The 21,368-nt window shown below is 36.3% G+C and overlaps 1 protein-coding gene across 1 annotated transcript; it reads left to right on the plus strand.

The window, feature by feature from the left end:
• Positions 1–4,972: 4,972 nt before the first annotated feature.
• On the plus strand, positions 4,973–18,418 carry LOC113299561. The gene is made up of 27 exons (XM_026548597.1): positions 4,973–5,190; positions 5,824–6,054; positions 6,234–6,293; positions 6,428–6,520; positions 7,181–7,409; positions 7,541–7,647; positions 7,818–7,880; positions 8,485–8,585; positions 9,560–9,654; positions 9,864–9,884; positions 10,224–10,319; positions 10,414–10,534; positions 10,686–10,868; positions 11,102–11,283; positions 12,197–12,468; positions 13,097–13,198; positions 13,785–13,961; positions 14,262–14,450; positions 15,146–15,387; positions 15,474–15,620; positions 15,830–16,049; positions 16,314–16,442; positions 16,569–16,709; positions 17,073–17,156; positions 17,245–17,430; positions 17,615–17,674; positions 17,757–18,418. The coding sequence occupies exons 1-27, from the start codon at positions 5,182–5,184 to the stop codon at positions 17,829–17,831; spliced, it is 3,615 nt and encodes a 1,204-aa protein (XP_026404382.1). The 5' UTR covers positions 4,973–5,181; the 3' UTR covers positions 17,832–18,418.
• Positions 18,419–21,368: the final 2,950 nt, after the last annotated feature.

Here is a 21,368-nt window from a genome sequence, read left to right on the forward strand (position 1 = left end):
GGATTCAGAGGCATAAGGAACACGATTGTACCTTGATCAGTGTGAGATTGGTTAGGGCTCAACTACATTCCAGTCCGAAGTTAACTTGGAGTAGGCTAGTGTCTGTAGAGGCTTATAAAATATGGTATTCAAATATGGACTAGGTCCCGGGGGTTTTCTGAATTTGCGATTTCCTCATTAACAAAATTTATGGTGTCCGTGTTATTTCTTTTCCGCATTATATTTTCTATATAATTGAAATATCACAGGTTGTGCGTAAGTTCAATCAATTGTGAATCCAAACTTTGGTTGTTGATTATATTGATTGACACTTGGATATTGGTTTTTGATACCGTCCAAGTTATTTCTTATATTCAATCGGTCTCGCAAATTCTTATTTGTTTGATTGCAGATTGAATTAAGAAATAAAGATATAAATCTTGGATATATTTTTATTAAGATTGAGTCTGACTGTCTAGTTGATCCTCTTGAAAGTATATTGGAGTTAGTCCATACAGGTTGCTAAGCGAAATATTGGGTGTGGTTGTTAGACCCCTGCTTTTTCAACCACCGCCAATACTCAATACCCATTTCAAATGAAATTAATTAAACCAAAGCAATTACAAGCAAAATCAACAAACAAATACACACACAAAAAAAAAATTTCTTCAAGAGAATCAATTAAGATTTGGGAAATAGTTTAACAGGGAAAGGAAGTTGTGTTGTTTCCGCTATCGTTGATTTGCAAGAGGAATGAGGAAAATCAAACATAAATAAGAAGATGTTCATGACTACAAGATATGAATAGGTTATTTGGGAATTTTAGCAAACACCTTGAATGTATTTCATTGGTAATGCAAATATGAGTTTGCCGGTGAATTAAGCCCATTGTTTCTCATTCTTTGAGAATTTAGCTTCTAAAACAAGCGTACACATTCAACCTAACCCATTAATTCACACACATACAACTTGCACACCCATCAAGAAAAACTACTAACCATTGCCAAATACCACCTGCGTATGTCCACTTCCCTTAACAAGGATGCCACTTGATGGTTGTTTTCACGGCATATAACAAATCAAAAACAAACCAAATTAAAATTCACAACCAACATATTCCTCTTGATCAATCCTGGACCAGAAAGCACTCATGAAGCTTATCCATGCATCAACCACAATCAATAGTATAGCACACTTCCTTGGCAATCTTCTTAGCATCAGAACTTACCAAACTCGAACTCATCAACAAGTTTCTTTTCCATTACTTGATTTAAAACCCTTCAATCTCCTTCACTTTTTTCTCAATTTAGCTACATCACATATAGATGTTCGTGGAAGAAACATATCCTTCATCCTTATTCTCAAATTTTCGAAATCCCTCAATTGATAATAAATATTTTAAATCATTCCTTGTTAAAATTCACCTTGATTTAATTACATCTTCGTTTCTTATTAATTCTGCTATACTCGGTTCATCAACAACTTCACTTTCAGGTTAAGAAACTAGAAAAGAAAGTTCATTATCTTCAAATTGATTTCAAGGTTTAAATGGCAAAGTTAGTAAATAATCTAAAATCCAAGTTTTAATTAATCATTTACACATTTAACAGATTTCCTAACGGTAAAGATGGTCAACAACGGTCTCGTGACCCAAACTCTAATTAATTTTTTTCGTGACCTAAATGCAACTTTGGTCACTTTTATGTGACACAAAGTCAAAATATCCCTATTATTTATTGCTAATGATGGAAGCATTATCTGAGTAGTGAGTATATAAAAGGAAAGGGTATCTAGTATACACCACCAACTTTTTCGTTAATGAACCTATATCGATAATTACTTGTACAATCAATAAGTAAAGTTCAACAAAAAATATCCTTGTACCTAATTATAAAACAAGGTTAACCTAGTGTGTACCCTAATTGTACATGAACTGAATTCAACAAGAGCAAGTATTGTCATCAATATTTCAATACACAAAATCACAAAACGGGTCTTGTATGTTCTATACAGTTTGAGCTAAAAAAAACTATCTAGGTTGATTAACGTACTACTTGTGATACTTCAATTATAAAGATACACAATATAATGCGGAAAAGAAATAACACAAGACACCGGAAATTTTGGTTAATGAGAAACTATATTATTATAGAAAAATCCCGGGACCTCATCCATCTTGAACACTACGTTGTATTAAACCACTATAAACACTAGCCTACTATCATACTTCAGACTGGAATGTACTTCAAACCAAATCGATGCTCAGAGCAACTCAACTTCATCCCTTCTTCTTATATCTCTTGGATCTCGCAAGACCCTAGCACTTGATTCCCCTAGCTAGCTTCTTTTACAACCCTATGAGTTGCTTTAGCCTAGATTTTTTTTTTTTACGTAATACACGTTTAATAGGTAGCTTACTGATTTTCTTCAAAAAGATATACAATCAAGGTAATGAAAATTTGTTTGATTATAAGGGGATCTTTAAAGTAAATAACATACCAAGCAACCTAAAAAACTAGGATAACTTACTCCCTTTAAAAGTTTATAGAGATCCCTAATCGATTCCACCTCATAAGATCAATCAAAGAAAACATATGAAACTTATGAAATCAGAAAGTTTGAGACGAAGAAAACTTTGTAATTTCTATCAATATTATTCTCTAGTTGATTGATGCGTGTCATGGGTGCAAAAAATTAATAACCTTATTTCCACTCAATTAATGAATAATATAATGAAGGTCAAGTTCGTTACCACGAAGAGCACAGAGATTTAGCTGTCAAAAGTGTCACAAGGGGGTTTTGTTTTGGATTTATAAACAAAATAAATAATAATAAAAAAAATATCATCGAAGAATCCTTCCTCATTACTAAGCGTCATCAAGTTATTATATTCATCCATTCATACAATTAAGCACTAATTATTATCGATCATGGAATAGTAGCTAGCTCAGTGTTATCCCCTAAATTCCTTATATCACGAAACTATATTCGTTTAAACTACCTCATAGTATCTCACTCAAGGTGTAATTTGGTCGAACAGTTTATCTTTGTGAATTTATAGATTGATCCCAGTTGTTAGACTCTTAGTTCAAGGTCCACGTTCTAGTGTTTGTGTGTAAAATCCTTCTACAAGGTCTTGTGATCTTTATTTGTGTAAAAGTTATTCGATGATTACTTATTTCCTAACTCAATATTAGCAATAGATCAAATAAACAAATCAATTCAGTTGTCCACCTAAACAAAAAAGTTACAGTGATGAAAGTGGCTCCAAAACCCTAGCTTTTCTTCTCTTGCGTTTTTTCTCCCGAAAGTTCAATAAAATACTAAAGATTAAAAGAAAAGATTAGGAGTTTCCCTTAAATAGATGCCCAAAGTATTGATGTGCTTGTGCGCCAAATCCCAGCCAATAATAATACGACAATTGCCAAAATTATACAAATATCCTTCCATTGCTAATAAGGGCACCGTGACTTTATGTTTGTACGGTTATTTAAAAATTCTTAAGGTTGGAAAACTTTTATGGAAACAAAAGTCTAAGAATCAGTGGTTAAAGGAAGGGGACTTTATTATTAGATTTTTTCGTATCTCCACTCTGATACGTGGGGGAAAAGATCACATTTGTATGTTGAAAGATAAAAATGGTGATCGACTTGATCTAGATGAGGATCTTGAACATCATAGTCTCTCATTTTGAATCTTTGTTTAATCAACATGTGAATATTACTGACTATATACAAGATTTTAAATCTCTTTCCCCTGCTATTTAGACCCATGCAGATAATTAGTTATTGACTAAAAGAGTAACCGAATCTGAAACCAAAGTTGTTATTGACCAAATAGGACCTATGAAGGCTCGTGGAGCCTATATGGCTTTTTCTATGGAAAACATTGACACTTTGTGGGACTTAACGTCATATCTATGTTTACTTATTTCTTTCTTGATAGTCAATTGCATCCTAAATTCAATCGCACGTTTATTGTTTTAATTCATAAACGGAAATCGCCTACCACTATCGAGAAATACAGTCCTATTAGTTGATGCAACCTTGCTGTGAGAATAATTACTAAAGTTCTGGATAATCTTTTACGCCCCTTGTTGAGTAGAACTATTAGTCCCTTCCAACATGTTTCAGACTCAATTAAGATTTTTTGCTTCATATTTTTCATTATCTTAGTTTTAGTCCATAATAGATCGGATGGGTATCTACGTGTAGTAAGTCTATCTTTTTTTCTTCCAGGTCCTTATTAGTTGGTATCTGAACACTATTGTTTTTCCAGGTAATGAGGAACTAATTTACTTAAACCTGCTATATATCCAATTTTTAAGGGCAGTTCCCATAGTAATCACCAAATTATTTTTTTTGGCAAGCCACGTGGATGAACAAATATGATTGTCCATTATGAAGAACCAAAACAAAATGAAAAGTATCTGATATTTCAGGATCCCGCTACTATTTCCTTTTAATATAAAATATTTTGTAAGATAGAGTTAAAGTTTAAAATATTGGATTTGTGTGAGATAAAATGGAATAAAGTGAGATAAAGAATAGTAAAATAACTTTCGGAAAACTCAATTTACAGTGAGCGGTTTTGGAAGGCCCACTGACGGTTGAAAAACCTACTGTGGATTTTGTTGGTCCACACGGTTTCAACTCATATTGATCCGCGGTGAACAAACCATCAAATTTATTGGTTTGTCCCCAGTTTTTCATGTTTGTTAAGCCCATCGTGGGATCAAAATTAACGAACTTCAAATTTGTGCATTGAGTTGCTCTGATCATCTCATGTATAGTTTTGAAGCTTCCATCACAGGTAATCAAAATTTTGTGAAAACACAAAAAGCCCCAAAGCTCAAAAGTTCAAACCAGAATACCGTATAATTCCGCCCCACAGTTTCTGCATCAACTAGAGCAAACGCGAGCGGGATTGTGGTGGGTGGGCGTAAAAAGTGAGAAGGAAAAAGTGAGTCCATCCAGGAACATATTATTACATCGGAAATAGAAGAAGAAAAAAAAGGACATCAGCGAGAACTCATCTCTCAACAACAAGAACAGTTGGAAAATATTTTTAGAAAAAAATTAGAAAGAAACCCATCACTTTCCCGCTGGATCTCTCGTTAACTCTTCTCCGAAACGGAGACAGGTACAATTTGCCCTAATTTGTTTCCCAAGTTGGGCAGATCAGCTTCCTTAATCTGCATCCATGGCTACGGTAAGAGATCTCATCATTTTTTGTATTTCAAATCTTTACTACATACATTAACAACTGAATAAGATGACACGAAAAAACCAGATCCATCATCAAATTTGAAGTAATTCATTTGTTAATAGCTTCAATTATTACGTATTTCTATATGTTGGATGATATACGAAGAAGAAGAAGAATTAGTGGTGCATAGTTAGGTTTTGGAGTTCAACGCATGAGAATAAGTTCATTTCGTTGTCATTTTAATTCGTCATTTTTTTTAAATCAGTAGAATTAGCAATTTAGGATTCTATTCGTCCACTTTTTCCTACTTCCATTTGATTTTGCAGATTTCTAACCAGCATCTAAACTGGCATAAGCATATTTAATAGTTAGGGTTAGAATTATTCAGCTTTAATGGTTGTGTTGACCACGCCCACAGAAACTGAACTGGAATTCACTAACTCTCTTAGGATCAATAGTTACTTGAGCTTATCATATGAACTATGTGTTTAATGTTCACCATAATTTCATTATTAACTTGTAAATGGATACTTCTTGACATTAGGGATGAAAGTATTACGTTTATATTTTGACATTGATGCCAAGTATTAAGTTTATATTATTAACTTGTATGACATTGTTGCCACATCTTCTCAGGATGCTTCGGGGACGACACTTATGGATCTTATCACTTCAGATCCTTCGTCTGCCCCCGCATCTACGTCATCAACAACGCCATCCATCCTTGGGAAGCCGGCTCAGAAGCCAGTGCCAACAGAGAAGAGGTCTAAAAGGGGCACCTTGATGCAGATACAAAGCGACACCATGGCAGTAGCCAAGGCTTTAAATCCTGTGAGAACAAATATGACAAGCAAACAGAAGAGAAAGGTATTTGCATCTGCAAGCTCTTTATTGACCCTTGAAATTCCATTCCGTCATTGTTGAGTTCTGTTTATTTTGCCACAAGTCCTTGACATAGGAGTTCCCGATGTCTGAATAGTCATCACTCATGAATGTTTGTGTCGTATATTATGTTTGCATTGTCAAACAATTATTTCCTTTTGCAGCCGGTTTCATATGCACAGCTTGCTAGGAGTATTCACGAACTTGCCGCTTCATCAGATCAGGTAAGGGTGGTCGTTTTTCGTTTATAATATTTTTATTGATTAGAAGTATGCTGTTATCTCTAGTTTCTCATTTTGTTTCATCCACACTTCACTACGAACTTTAATCTGTCACCTTTCTTGAATTTGTTCTGTAGAAAAGCTCCCAGAAGCAGTTAGTGCATCATGTGTTCCCCAAACTTGCTGTATATAACTCAGTGGACCCTTCTGTAGCACCATCTCTTCTCATGGTAATCTCTCTCTCTCTCTCTCTCTCTCTCTCTCTCTCTCTCTCTCATTGCTGTTAGTTTTCACATATTTGGCTTGAACAGTAACAGTTCGGTGCCATATATCCTTTTGTCTTTGCTAAAGATCTAACTGGGCCAAACATATTTGTTATGTCTTATCTGTGTGCTATAGTAGACATGGCTTGTTATAATGGTTGAATTGAATTGAAGGCAGATGTTTATGATAGACCTGGCATCTAAGCCTACTGGGTTGTAGGCATTGAAGCTTTTTTTTGCCCAAGAACTTATCCTTTATGCTATCACGCTTTCTTTCTAAACAATGTATAATTATACTAGTTGGGGTGATGTATCTTCTCAATTGCTTACAAATTTTGCTAACACATTGTAGCGAGTCTAGAAACTAGTGAGAGTTGGCTCATCCAAACCTTGTCCTTTGGAAGTGTTTCCTTCAGAAGTTTATACTTGGAACTTATTCTCATCTTCTTTCAGACCAATTTATATAATAGTATGTTATTTTTGTTCTCTGCATATTACTCTGATTTCAGAACTTGAAAATCTATAGAGTTCTGTTATCATGAACGGGACATTATATTTTAACAATGCATACACATATTTCTATGGAGTGGATCAGGTGGGCTTATGTACTATTTTTTAATTTTGCAGCTTGATCAGCAATGCGAGGATAGAAATGTTTTACGCTATGTTTATTACTACTTGGCGAGGATTTTATCAGATACTGGTTCACAGGGTTTAAGCGCAGGTGGTGGGATTCCTACACCAAACTGGGATGCTCTTGCGGACATTGATGCTGGTGGTGGGGTTACTAGAGCAGATGTTGTACCTCGAATTGTAAATCAGCTTACGACAGAGTCATTAAATGAAGATGTTGAATGTAAAGTGATTCCTGGATCAAATTAAACCTAACTTTCTGCCTTTTGTACTTGATATCATGCTGGTTCATGTTTTAATAGATATTCCTCCGTTGATTTCTCTATTTGACTTGCGTTTGTGTATCTTTTGCAGTTCATGCTCGAAGAATTGCTGCTTTGAAGGCCCTCACGTACGCACCATCAAGCAGCACCGAGATTTTGACCCAATTATATGAAATTGTGTTTGGTATCCTTGAGAAGGTTTTTTCCTAAACTCCATGTCGGTGGTCTGTTGGAACAAGTGTATATGAAATTTCTTCGCTTAAATTAGTTGACACAGACCAGAATTTTGCTTTGTAGTTTCTTCTGCAGGGGAATTCATTTTCTGTAAACTATTATTAATGATTTGTATCTATGCTTACTGAACCCAGGTTGGTGATACAAAACAAAAGAGGAAGAAGGGAATATTTGGTACAAAAGGTGGTGATAAAGAGGTAACTGGTTACATGTGAATGCCAAAGGAAAAATAATATATTAATTTAATGTCGACATGCAGTTCCCATTGTAAGCAATTGGGTTGTTGTTGAGGGTTGGTCACACATCAAGTAAATATATATATATATATATATATATGTTTTTTTTTACCAAATAGCTTCTTTTAGCAGCAAAGTTAGATATCAATTCTTCTCGAAGTTTTTTTTCCATGTCCTCAGTAATTTTTTTAGTTTATATGTTGTTTGGAGTGTCGGTTTCTACTTAAATGTTTGTTCCTACACATGTTCGGGAAGCAAATAATTTTACCAATAATTATGTTAGTGTTCGAGAATATTATATCGATTTGTTTTCAAGGTTTCTTATCAGAGATACCTGGTACAGTCTCAGGATTTTGCAGTTATTGCTGTCTTTTCCCTCTCATGTAACACGTCATGGAATTTGTATCAGTTCTAGTGGGAATTTTTTGTAATCCTTGTGAATAAACCATTTTACACAAATAGTTCTTCTATTTGTGCAACTAAGTGCAATTTTTGAAGCATCCTAATCCCCTACTGCTTCAAAGAGGATTAGTGAGATTATTAATGACCTTATGAACTCTTACAGTTTGTTATTCGGAGTAATCTGCAATACGCTGCACTCAGTGCTTTGAGAAGACTTCCTCTAGACCCTGGGAATCCAGCTTTCCTTCACCGTGCTGTACAGGGGTAAGCAATATATATTCAACCTTCTTTTTCTTTTGAATTTAAGTGCTCATGTTTTGCGAGTCTTAACTTTTAAGTGGTTCCTGATGGAGAATGCCTAAACCTAATTGTTGCACTTTTCACAGTACATAAAATCTTTATGAGATATAAATTAGTTTTATTCGCTAAATGATTTTTTTCTTATTTTTTAAATATTTTCAAGTCAGTGACGGTTGTTCCTTAGATGATTTAAAAAGGCCAAGTGTCTACAGCCTATTTTATGAATAAAATGGTATACATTAATCCAACTAAGGTGATAATGCTCTGTACATCTGTGAATATGAAGCTTAAAAGTAGAAGATCTCATCATATAATTTCCGGTTACCCTGTGGAGTTCACATGCTCTTTTATTTTGAAAGAGCCTTTTATGCTCATTTTTATAGACTACCGTTGTGAATTTTATTTGTCGCTGTGATGTGGTTCTTATTATCAAACAGTATTCTTATAGTTAAGTTTCACGATTAAGTTTGACATGTGTTTAACCATCAAAGTGAATATCCTCTTACTATAGATATTTTGACAAGCTTTGTTAGGAATCTACCAATTCGTCAGTATGTAGATTATCATACTCTGCTATGAAGCACCTTATCCTAAATTTTGTTCAGATCCAAAGTTAATAGCTCCAGAATCGTTCAGCTTTCATGGTGTTGTAACTTGTACTCAGCCATATCCAAATTATTCTCTTCTAGTTTATTCTATAATCAAGTTCTTCAGTTTTTTTTTTTTTTGAGAGTAATGAATATTTCATGGCAGCTACATTTATATTGCACGCTTGATCTGATTTTTAGTAAACTTTAATGGGATCTACGTGTATATTGCACTCTTTTGTCTTTAGCATGTTACTTTGAGGTTGGTTATATTTATCTTTACTGCTGCTATATTTTGGCTTCTGCAGTTACATATTTAGTTTGTTGATTGAGACTCACTTGTCACTGTAGTGTATCATTTGCTGATCCAGTTGCTGTGAGGCATGCTCTGGCAATGATTTCTGAGTTGGCCACTAAAGATCCTTATTCTGTTGCGATGGGTTTGGGTAAGTTGCTTAACTCTACATATATACTAATTATTCACAGATTAGTAGGAACTTCTATTCTCGTTTGCATAATTAGATAGTCAAGTTTTTGAGATTCTTAATGAAAAGAATCTGCTGGAAGGTGGGGCGAAATTGGCGGCTGAGGGGTGTAATTAGTTGGTTTCAAATATATTTCTAACAATTTCTTTTATGTTTTTTTGTGTGTGCAGGAAAACTTGTGCTTCCTGGAGGTATCGCTTATTCTCTTTGTTTCTTCGCGACTACGTATAATTTGTATAATGCACTCGAGGAATGAATCTAGTTTCATGTTTTCTTCTTTCCAAAGAACATCAGCACTCAGTGATGTGAATTTTGCCACTGAGACCTACTAGCCTTACCAAAAGCATGTGTATACCTGGGCAAAAGAAATGGTTCCCAACAGTCATTTAGCCTGACCAATGTAGGGATAGGAAATAGATGCTAGTGATTATTTCATCAAATATTTTAATACGCTTACTATACATTTATACAACCTGTAACGCATTTCAGATAATTGTTGGCTAAGTTGTGATAAATATTATATGATTCAGGGGCTTTGCAGGATGTTCTCCATCTGCACGATGTCCTTGCTAGAGTCTCTCTTGCCAGATTGTGCCACACCATATCTAGAGCTCGTGCGTTAGATGGTAAATTTTAACTATATGCATCTAATTAGTAATTAGTCACATAACGTGTCAAACTGGAATATAAGGTTAATATGACCTTTACTATTATTTGCAGAGAGACCTGATATTAAATCTCAATTTGCCTCCGTGCTCTACCAACTTCTTCTGGATCCTAGTGAAAGAGTTTGTTTTGAAGCTATTCTTTGTGTATTGGGCAAATTCGATAACACGGAGAAGTATGTCGATGATCTGTTTGTAATTATTATGGCAAGATTTTTTTTATTTCAGCAGATGAATTGGAATTGTCATGGAAGTTGCCCATATCATGTCTTTTTTGATTTTCCTAGTCTAGTAGTTTGACAAACTTAACCTTTTCTGTTTTGGTAGCACGGAAGAACGTGCTGCTGGATGGTACCGGTTGACCAGAGAAATTCTCAAGCTGCCAGAGGCACCGTCCGTGTCATCAAAGGATGGTGAGTCCAAAGATGGTCTCCCACCAAAGCCTGTCAAAGAGAAAGCTTCTCAGAAAACAAGGCGTCCACAGCCTCTTGTAAAACTTGTAATGAGAAGGTTCGTGGGTTTCACCTATGTCTTTGTTATGTTTCTGCATTCTAATTTACATTGACGAGGTACTTGCATCATACGACTTTGAAGGGGTCTGATCTTTTATAAGCATACCGTCTCACTGGGCTTCTCAAAAGTAAAGAGTCGTAAAACTGTAAAGTTGAAATTCTCACCATTGGGTTGCTCCATATATCCAGCATTTTGTCGTTTGTGCTTGATTATATTTGTTTTCTTTACAGACTTGAAAGTTCTTTTAGAAGTTTCTCGAGGCCTGTACTTCATGCTGCATCGAGAGTTGTGCAGGAGATGGGGAAGAGTCGGGCTGCTGCATTTGCATTAGGCATCCAAGACATCGACGAAGGAGCACATCTGAATGACAGTGTAGAGTACATTGACGAGGATATCAATCCACTAGCAGAAGGTAATTTATCTTATTGTGCGAGTGTACTGCCATTACATTTATTCATACAATTGTATCGAACATTACTGTTCTATGATTCAGTTAATAGGTTTATCTTTTGTGACTTGGTCTAGCACACTTGCATAATACAAGAGAAGATAGAAAGGACTGTCGAGGTGATTCTTAGTGTTCCTTTCTGGACTAGCGAAGTTCGATACTCAGCCACTCATACCCTGAGCTTGTTTGTTATGTCATCCACTGAGCTTGTTTCATATGCTACTGTTGTTTCTATAACTTTTATCCTTTAGGTTCATTTTATCTGATAGGAAATAGTAAGCCGTTCATTTATTTTGAATTATAGAACCACTTATTTATTGATGTATACCAATTAACACATAGAGACTTGCACTAATGCACTTTGTCATACTTGAGAATACTTGGGCCGGCAACCATGTCGTCAGAAAAAAAAAACCCTTCATTTATCAGAGACTTGAAATGTAATCACTAATTAGTCTCTGCACTTACTGTTACTTGTTTCTTAGAACTGCAAACTCAGTTTGAAGTTTTGGCTGGCATATTGAGACGGTTTAAGTTTATTCATATAACAAAACAGTCTCATGGTTCCATAAGCTAAACTATGACTTATTTCATTACTTCTTTTTTCTTATGCCCATTTTTTTTATCTAGTAGCAAAAGACTTATATGCAGATCTTATGCATTAAGTGTTTGTACCAAGCATCGATATGGAACATAATTATATCTATAGTCTGAGTTTAATTCATCCGTCAGTAAATAGTTCTAAATGTTTGATTTTTAATCCAAAAGTCTTGTACATAAGAATTCTGTTTTCTGCTCATCTAAAATGTTTAAAGGTAAAAGAAACTTTAAATAAATTTTCTGGTATATTAACAGCTTCTCTTTTGTTGTTCTGCAGCTCCCCGGAAGTCTTCTTCATTATCCAATGGGGCAGGAGGCAAGGATACAATTGCTAGTTTATTAGCTTCATTAATGGAAGTTGTGCGAACTACTGTAGCATGCGAGTGTGTTTATGTTAGAGCAATGGTGATAAAAGCATTGATCTGGATGCAAAGTCCATATGAATCTTTTGAAGAACTAGAATCTATAATTGCGTCAGAGCTTTCTGATCCAGCTTGGCCTGCAACACTCTTGAATGATATCTTGCTCACTTTGCATGCTCGGTTTAAGGTATGTCAAAAAAGCAGAACAACATTTCTTATAATTAGTTTGTATTAGCATAGTTGTTTATTTTAACCTAATAATCGTTGGGGTTTGTTTATCAACTGTTCAAATAGGTATATTTGGTAATCTATACAAATGCCAAATTAACTGTTGTGTTTGATTTGTTGCACATCAACCTGTTAAAGTGCAGTTCATTCTCATACTAAATGAGCCTATTAGGAATGATGTGTAGCCGTAGGTACATTGCTAGTACTGGAGATACACCTGTCTATGTCCTTTTTTGGATAGGCTTGTATATGAAAGAACTCTGTATATATCGTGAACCTGTAATCATAACATTGATCTTTGCATAGTAATTGGTCATTTTTCACTAACTTTGAAATATTTTGGTCTTTAATTCCTAATGCACTGTTACAGGATGAGTAGTAAAGATACTGCATACATCCAACTTGTATCAGTGATTGTCTATTTGCTGTATATTTCTACGCATTCCGATGTCATGTTTTGTTTTTTTTTGTTTCTTAATATAAGCCGTACAAAACTGCTGACATATTTCATCTTCATTTGGATCATTTTGTATATAGTGGTTTGTCAAACTTCTTTTACCTTAACTTCTGCATTGTTGGTTTATCAGGCAACACCAGATATGGCTGTCACTCTTCTTGAAATTGCGAGAATTTTTGCAACGAAAGTTCCCGGGAAAATTGACGCTGATGTGTTGCAGTTGCTATGGAAAGTAGGTTTAACTCTTCGGAATCATACTATAACCTTTTCTCACTTATCAATTTTTACAAAGCAGTCTAGTGGGTCAAGATCCTCATTTTATATTCTGAACATCACTCGTTCATTGTGCTATCCCTAGATTCTTCTGAATGCTGTTTTCTTGTTTTTTCTTTACTACTCAATACTATTTGTTATATCCTCATTCTGCTCTAACTGGTCTGAGTTAGTACGTCCCTTGGTGCCAGATAATGGCCTCATAAACAAGTTAAATCAGTCTCATATGATTGATGACTTGCGAATAACTTCGAAAGTCCTAAGCTTACTGTTATGCCAACCTCAATTTGCTTTTTGAAGTTATGTTCTTCCAATTTCTCACATATAATAATGATTTTAACCTATGTACACAAATGATATTCTGAAAGTACGAAACTTTCAGAATATCATTTTGTGGCCCAAATTAGTAAGTTTTGTATATTAGTTTCACCCAACTTATGCTTTGACATGACTCACATGCATGACCTGTTGGTAGAGTGGTGCATCATGTTTTGTTTGAATTTCATCTTTTAAAAATAAATAAAAACAATCGACGTTTCTTTCAGACTTGCCTTGTTGGAGCTGGACCAGATGGAAAACACACAGCTTTGGAAGCCGTAACAATAGTTCTTGATCTTCCACCACCACAACCTGGGTCGCTGTCTGGAATTACATCCATAGACAGGGTTTCTGCATCTGATCCTAAGTCGGCTTTAGCATTACAGAGATTAGTACAGGCCGCAGTAAGTATGATTTTTTTTTTTTTAACATTTACATATGTTTTACTGTAATGCGATGTTAGTGCACAAGAAGTTTATAGGACAGAATGAGCGAAATTGGTGCGTCAACAAGTCAATGATAGAAACGTTATTGCAGTTTCTTAGGCAATGCAACCACAGGAACTCGTGGAATTTTTCTTTGTGCATGTCCACCCATGGCTCACCTATAGTGTATACATACTTTGATAATCTGGTGTTCATAGTGTTCAACCAAAAATAGTGCCAATCTTTTTGGTCTCTCTCTTGCTAAAAGGGTACATGCAGGTATGGTTCCTTGGAGAAAACGCAAACTATGCTGCATCTGAGTATGCATGGGAGTCTGCAACCCCTCCTGGAACTGCGCTGATGATGCTAGATGCAGATAAAATGGTTGCTGCTGCCAGTTCTCGGAATCCTACTCTAGCTGGTGCACTGACTCGGCTACAAAGGTGTGCGTTCAGTGGGGGCTGGGAGGTATGTTTTCCTATCTTGCTACCTTCTCTCGACTTCTTTCTAATTCCTACTGACGTATAAAAAGTAGATACCGTTTAGCTGCATATTATCCCTTATATAATCTCGACTGCTTCATTATAAATTCAGCAACTTATTTTAGAAGATTATGCTGCCTTTCCACTTCCCAAATGAAGGAAGGAAAAATTATAAACTAATATCCTTTCCTTCAACACATCCTCATCCTTGATTGGGAAACTTATAGGAACTCTATCTTTTTCTTTGTTTCTTCTCTTCACCTAAATTTGAGAGCAAAATGACGAAATGTATATGTTTCTCTTTCACATATCAAAATTTTCCTTAAAATAATAAGTAACTTTGAAAAAGGTTGTTAAGTAGTGTTCGGTATAGTAATCTAGTGATTAAAATTTTCATTTGTTCAAAGTAAAATTTATTTAGTGGTGATCGATCAAATAAAGAAAACTTATCTGGCAGTGACGCTGGATTTCTGGGTATATTTGTCCGGAGTTGCCCCAATATATTGAGCTTTTTCTGGTAAAATGATCCTAACTTATTATCAATTGGGATCTGTGCAAAGTTATCATCCTTGGGGCTTTTGGACGAAGTCTTTAATTTGGTTTTACAATGGCTCTTATGGTATGTTAGTGTTGTATTCAACATAATCATTTTGATTCTCCTGTTCTGATTTGTGATTGCAGGTTCGCATCATTGCTGCTCAAGCGCTTACAACTATTGCGATAAGGTCCGGCGAGCCTTTCAGGTTACAGATATATGAATTCTTGAATGCTCTAGCACAAGGTGGGGTGCAATCTCAATATTTAGATATGTATGTAAGTAATGGCGAAGATCAAGGGGCGAGTGGTACTGGTCTAGGATCCTTAATAAGTCCCATGATCAAGGTTCTTGATGAAATGTATAAAGAACAAGATGAATTGAGCAAGTAAGAGCAAAGGCATATAGTTACTTCGTCGTGCTTAACATTGATCTTCGTTCACTCTTATATGTGTTTTGTCCGTGTGTATGCAGAGAAATACGTAATCACGATAACACAAAAAAGGAGTGGACAGATGAGGAACTCAAGAAATTGTATGAGACTCATGAGAAGTTGCTTGATCTGGTTTCATTGTTTTGTTATGTTCCAAGAGCAAAATATCTGCCGCTTGGGCCAACAAGGTAGTGTTTCATTATTATTGCAGCACCACTCAACTCAATGGTTTAACATTTTGATGGCCGTATTGTTTGCTTTGGTCGACTCGCTGTAGCAATATGCAATGATTTTGAATAGCCTAAAAACCAGTGTACAGAGACAGACAGTTACACAATTTGTGATCCTACGTAAAAAATAAATAAATCTCATTTAACTTCTTGTATTCATATAACAGTGCGAAGCTTATTGACATATATCGTACCCGACACAACATAAGTGCATCAACTGGTTTGAACGATCCAGCTGTTGCTACAGGAATCTCTGAATTAATTTATGAAACTACTAAAGAAGCAGCAAAGGAGCCGGATGCGCTTGATGATGACCTAGTAAACGCGTGGGCTGCAAATTTAGGCGATGATGGTTTGTGGGGAAAGAATGCACCAGCAATGAGCAGGGTAAGATACATGTCTAAAAACATCCGCAGGGACTATCAGACGATCAAACATATTTTATCCTCTTAACGGCTAGTATCCTTTGTCATCACGTTCAGCATGAACTGCAGTATTTTGATATATCTAAGTTATATGTGATATTTCTGGAACTTCCTGCCCTTGTTGCACCGCGAGACTTATATTTTTTCCTGCTAAGTCTGTTTCTCCTAAGGGTGTGGTGTAGTTGCAGCGGTTTTAATTTATTTATTTTTATCTAAATGTTTATAGGTAAATGAATTCCTTGCTGGCGCTGGAACTGATGCTCCAGATGTCGAAGAGGAGCATTATACCTCTAGGCCATCAGTTAGCTACGATGATATGTGGGCCAAGACACTTCTAGAACCTTCAGAGATGGAGGTATTACTGGATATCTTATCTTGTGTAGGATACAGCTTGAATACAAGAACAGTAGTATTTTCAAGTGCTCTGGCTCAGTCAGTGACAAGGATCTTTAATGCTAAAGTTTCTTATCTACTTCTACAGGAAGAAGATGCAAGGTCATATGGGTCATCATCTCCCGAGTCGACAGGATCGGTGGAGACCTCTATATCATCTCATTTTGGTGGCATGAACTACCCCTCTTTGTTTAGCTCAAAACCATCAGGATTGTCGTCGCAGCCCTCGGTATATATCTCCAACACTTATTAGTTGTTTCTTATATATACCCTCCGTGTTTCATCTGTGGTCTATTATATGCAAAATGTACTGGCTTATGAAAACTAAAAAAACATGTTTAATGATAATTTATATATTTTGGATCACCATTAGAATCATGTGCGTCATAAAAGTTCGAGAAATCACTTCTAAGTTGTGCAGATCATTCGATTTTGTGTATTACATGCTCTCCTCCTTGATACTTTATTTGGAATGGTTATATTTTTGGCAGCCAAATGAAATGAACATTCCAACAAACTACAAATTTCTTATCTTGGACGTTCAGATACCGACGTGTTAGAAATTATTCACAGCTTGTATTTGTATTAACAGGATAGGTCATCAGGACCAGCTGCTAGCAGATTTAGCAACTCTTCTTACAGTACTCCATCAATATATGAGAGTCCAGTATCTCCGGTCAGTGGCCATACTCTGTCATACAAGTCACCTTTGCATATTATGATCAAAGCGAAGCTAATAGCATTTAATCTGCACAAATGTTCAGGTTAGAGAAGACCCTCCATCATATTCATCATCAGTTATGCAGCGATTCGAGTCGTTTGAGAATCCTCTGGCGGGTCGTGGAGCACAGAGTTTCGGATCCCATGAAGATGATGATGAGCCTGCTTCCTCGCAAAGTTCACAATTCGGGAAAGCATTATATGACTTCACTGCCGGTGGTGATGATGAGGTAAACTTTTTCTAGGTCTTCACAATCACGCATGGATTAACCAACATGTCAGGGTGTGCATCATAGAAATGGAACTGCTATTGTTTTACCTCCAGTTTGCACGATGCCAACAGCCCAAACCCTCTTAGATGATGTAATCCATCTGGCATGATTTTGTTCACAAATTTTTACTGTTATCTTGCAGCTAAACCTGACAGCAGGAGAGGATCTCGAAATCGATTATGAGGTGGATGGTTGGTTCTATGTGAGTCTTTTTCACCAGTACAACTCCTCTCTTCTCTCCTTCTCTCAATAATCTGTTTTGACCTTCCAATATCTTTTTGCAGGTGAAGAAGAAAAAACCTGGAAGGGATGGCAAAATGGCTGGGTTGGTACCCGTCCTCTATGTCAGCCAATCTTGACATTTCTATCTGATTCTATAAATATTTCATATTGCTTCCACTACCCGTTACCATGACTCTTCTCAATTCCCCGTGCTCTCTAGGATATATGTGATCATTCAGGAGTTCTAACTGGAGAGCTGTATCTTGCAGTTTCTTTAGTAATGAGAAATAACCTTGAGAGTTAAGATGATTTAGTGCCAAATTCTTTAGGGTGGGCCTTTTCTTTAAATCCCCTGGTCAAAGAGTATAATTGTGTGTATTATTTTAGAAATTATAGCCAACACTTTTCATGTCGAGATTAAAGGTAGTTCTTGTGGTAAGTTGAGTTACTGTTGTCCCTGTATGCTTAGGTGGGGAAATTTAGTAAGTGGTGATCAATGAATGTATAGGGCTGATCACAACCCAGAAGGAAAGAAAGTTGAGGATATTTGAGGGTGCAATTTGGAATTTGCAGACTGCTAATTTTGGCGAATGTAACATTCTTGTATTTTGTGTTGGGTTTTTGTTTTTGTTTTTATTCTTGGTCATGGTTGTTTTTATGGTACATATTTGTTCTTTTTCATTTATAATCAATGGTGTTTTTCCTTCGGGTCCTTTGAACGTGATATGTTTGTTAAATGTTACATCACGTTCTGTCATTTTTCATTCCAAAGTTTGTATGGAGGCTATTTATCTAGAATTTGCAAGGACCAATTCCTTTCACCAGGTTTCTGTAGTCCTCTAATCTTGTCATTTTTCCTTGTTTCTATGATCCCTGGCTTTGTGACCTTCCTTTCAAAGATTATTTTTAATCGGGCCGCGAGTTATAACCTCAAAGGTGTCACTGTTCATGGACAAAAACTTCAACAAAATAAAATGTTCACAAAAACTCCATTTAACATAAACTGTCTATATTATCCTTCTAGTTTAAATTACCCCAACAAAAACAAAAATCAACCCCATTTTTAATTTTTATTATATTATGACCAACAACAACCCACCACCAGCAACTAGCCAGACCACCATCCACCACCATCGATCGCCGCCGACCATCACCGACCACCGCGCCGCCACCCACCACCACCGCTGTGCCGCCACCCACCACCAACCACCGTCGCCGTCCACCACCGCCGACGACGATCACCACCACAGACCACCGCCGCCGACGACCACCATTGTGCCGTCGCCGCCGCCGACCACCACGAACCACCGTTGACGACGACCACCGCCGCCGAGCAACACCAGCATGATCGCTGGCCACCACCACCACCAACCAGCCGCCACCTCCACAAAAAATGAGTTTCATTGATCAGTATTCAACAAAATGAGAAAAAAATGATGAAACCAAACAGAAAAAATGATGAAACCAAAATTGGTTTCACCAAAATTTGGTTTCATCATTTTTCCACATATTGTAATTTCACCAACACAACTTTAATGATGAAACCAAACACGCTGACTTCCAAGTCAGGCCGAATAAACTAGGAAAAAATCAGGTGAAACCAAAATTTGGTTTCATCATAAAAGAAAGGAGAAGGAAGAAAGAAGAAAAAATGAAACACAATAAGATGAAACCTACCGCCACTGCAGCACCCACATCGCCGCCACAACCACCAGCACCACAACCACCACTACCATTACCTCCTCAACTAAAATTAGTTTCAACAAAAAACAATCCACCTGTGTCTCACCATCAAAAATTGGTTTCATAGAGATCAATATTCAACAAAATGAAAAAATACGATGAAATCTAATTAGGTTTCATCATTTTTCCTCATATTGTCATTTAATCAATATAACATAAACGATGAAATCAAACACGCCGACTTCCAAGTCAGGCCGAATAAACTAGGCAAAAGTCAGGTGAAACCAAATTTTGGTTTCATCATAAACTTAATTTTCATCATTAAAATCCTTGGTTTCATGATAGAAAATAGGCAAGATTATGATGAGACCAAATTTGGTTTCATCATAAATTTACCGTTTTCACCAACCAAAACTGTGAGAATTGATGAAACCAATTTGAAGGTATTTGTGATAGTTTTAGATGATAGAAGGAGGAGGCAGAAGTAGTGTTGGTGGCGGATCTGACATGTAGTGGTGGGAAAAAACAGAAGTAAGAGGAGGCGGTGTTGTTGATGGAAAATCAGGACGTAGAAAGAGAAGAAGGTGATGATGGTGTTAATGGAGGAGACGGAGGTGTTGTTGGTGGGGATCTGAACATAGCGGTTGGTTTGGTGGTGGCGAAGCTACTGTTGGTGATAGATCTGAACATAAAAGTATAAGAAAAGAGAAGGAGATGTTCATGGAGAAGATGGAGGTGTTGTTGGTGACGAATCTGGAAATAAAGACTGGTTTGGTGGCGGCGGAGCTACTGTTGGTGATAGATCTGAAATAAAAGTAGAAGAAAAGAGACGGAGGTGTTCGTAGAGGAGACAGAGGCGTTCATGTTGGTGGTGACGGAGGTGTTGCTGCTGGTGTTCGTGGAGATATTTGTTGTTGCTGGTGGTGATGGTGGTGGGGAGAAGGAGACGGAAGAAAGAAGAAAAAAGAAAGAAGAAGAAGAAGAAAAGAAAAAAAAAGGATATGTTTGGCTTTTTTTTAAGTAATAAAAATTAAATTTACTCACTATCATTTGATTTGGGATTTTTGTGACACTTTTTAATCAAATGATTTTTATTTATTAAAAATAATATGGCCGGATGTTTTGTACCACTAGTTTGGTCACCTTGGTGTTTTGTGACTAGTTTTGATTTTTAATTTCTTATTCTCTCTTTAGAATAGCTCATCTCAAAAGTCAAAAAAAGGTTCATCCAAACAAAACTCAGCTGATGGTTCTGTTTGGAAAAATACGTAGAAAAGACCCACTTTCACCAATTTACGTTATACCATGTCCTGGTCACATCACCCAAAGGTTGATTTTCAGATAAAACTGCCTACCTTTTACTTCTTACCTACCTTCAACAAACCCTCAACCTCAACCCTCCCTCCAAAAATTCATCTGGAACAACCTCATCCCACCAAAACATAAATTTCTTATGTGTACTGCATCCCACAATAGCACCCTTGCCCAAACCACCTTCACCTCGCAAAGAAAAAAAAAAGGCTGATACCCAAATTGACTACGTGCGTTTTCCAAAAATGGCTGAACAAAATACAGCTTTTATGTTATTTGCTTTCTAATTTTGGATTTTTGATATAGTTGTGGTGCTTAAGTTTAAGTCAACGATAAAAATGCTCTGTCTCCACCTGTAAACAGTGGAAATCGATATTCTAGTGCAATTAAAGGTCTAACCTTCTAACTGGGAGTCGCTTAATTTGTGTTTCATATTGTCGCAAGTGGCATTCAATAATCAGCAACCGAGTTGTAGGCATGATTTATATAAAACTTTCTTGTAGTATCTTTCTAGTTGTTCAAAAATGGAGTTAGTTGTCTAATTTATCTATACTTTCACACTGAATTGCAGAGTAAAGTAAAGCTAGAGTTATGTAGCCTAGTGGCCATAGAAAGGCTATGGTAAGGGATCCTTTTGTGGAGATGGAGAGGTGAATGTACAAGTAGTTGTTATGGACTAA

This window comes from Papaver somniferum, chromosome 7, assembly GCF_003573695.1.
Source record: "Papaver somniferum cultivar HN1 chromosome 7, ASM357369v1, whole genome shotgun sequence".
Taxonomy (NCBI): Eukaryota; Viridiplantae; Streptophyta; class Magnoliopsida; order Ranunculales; family Papaveraceae; genus Papaver; species Papaver somniferum.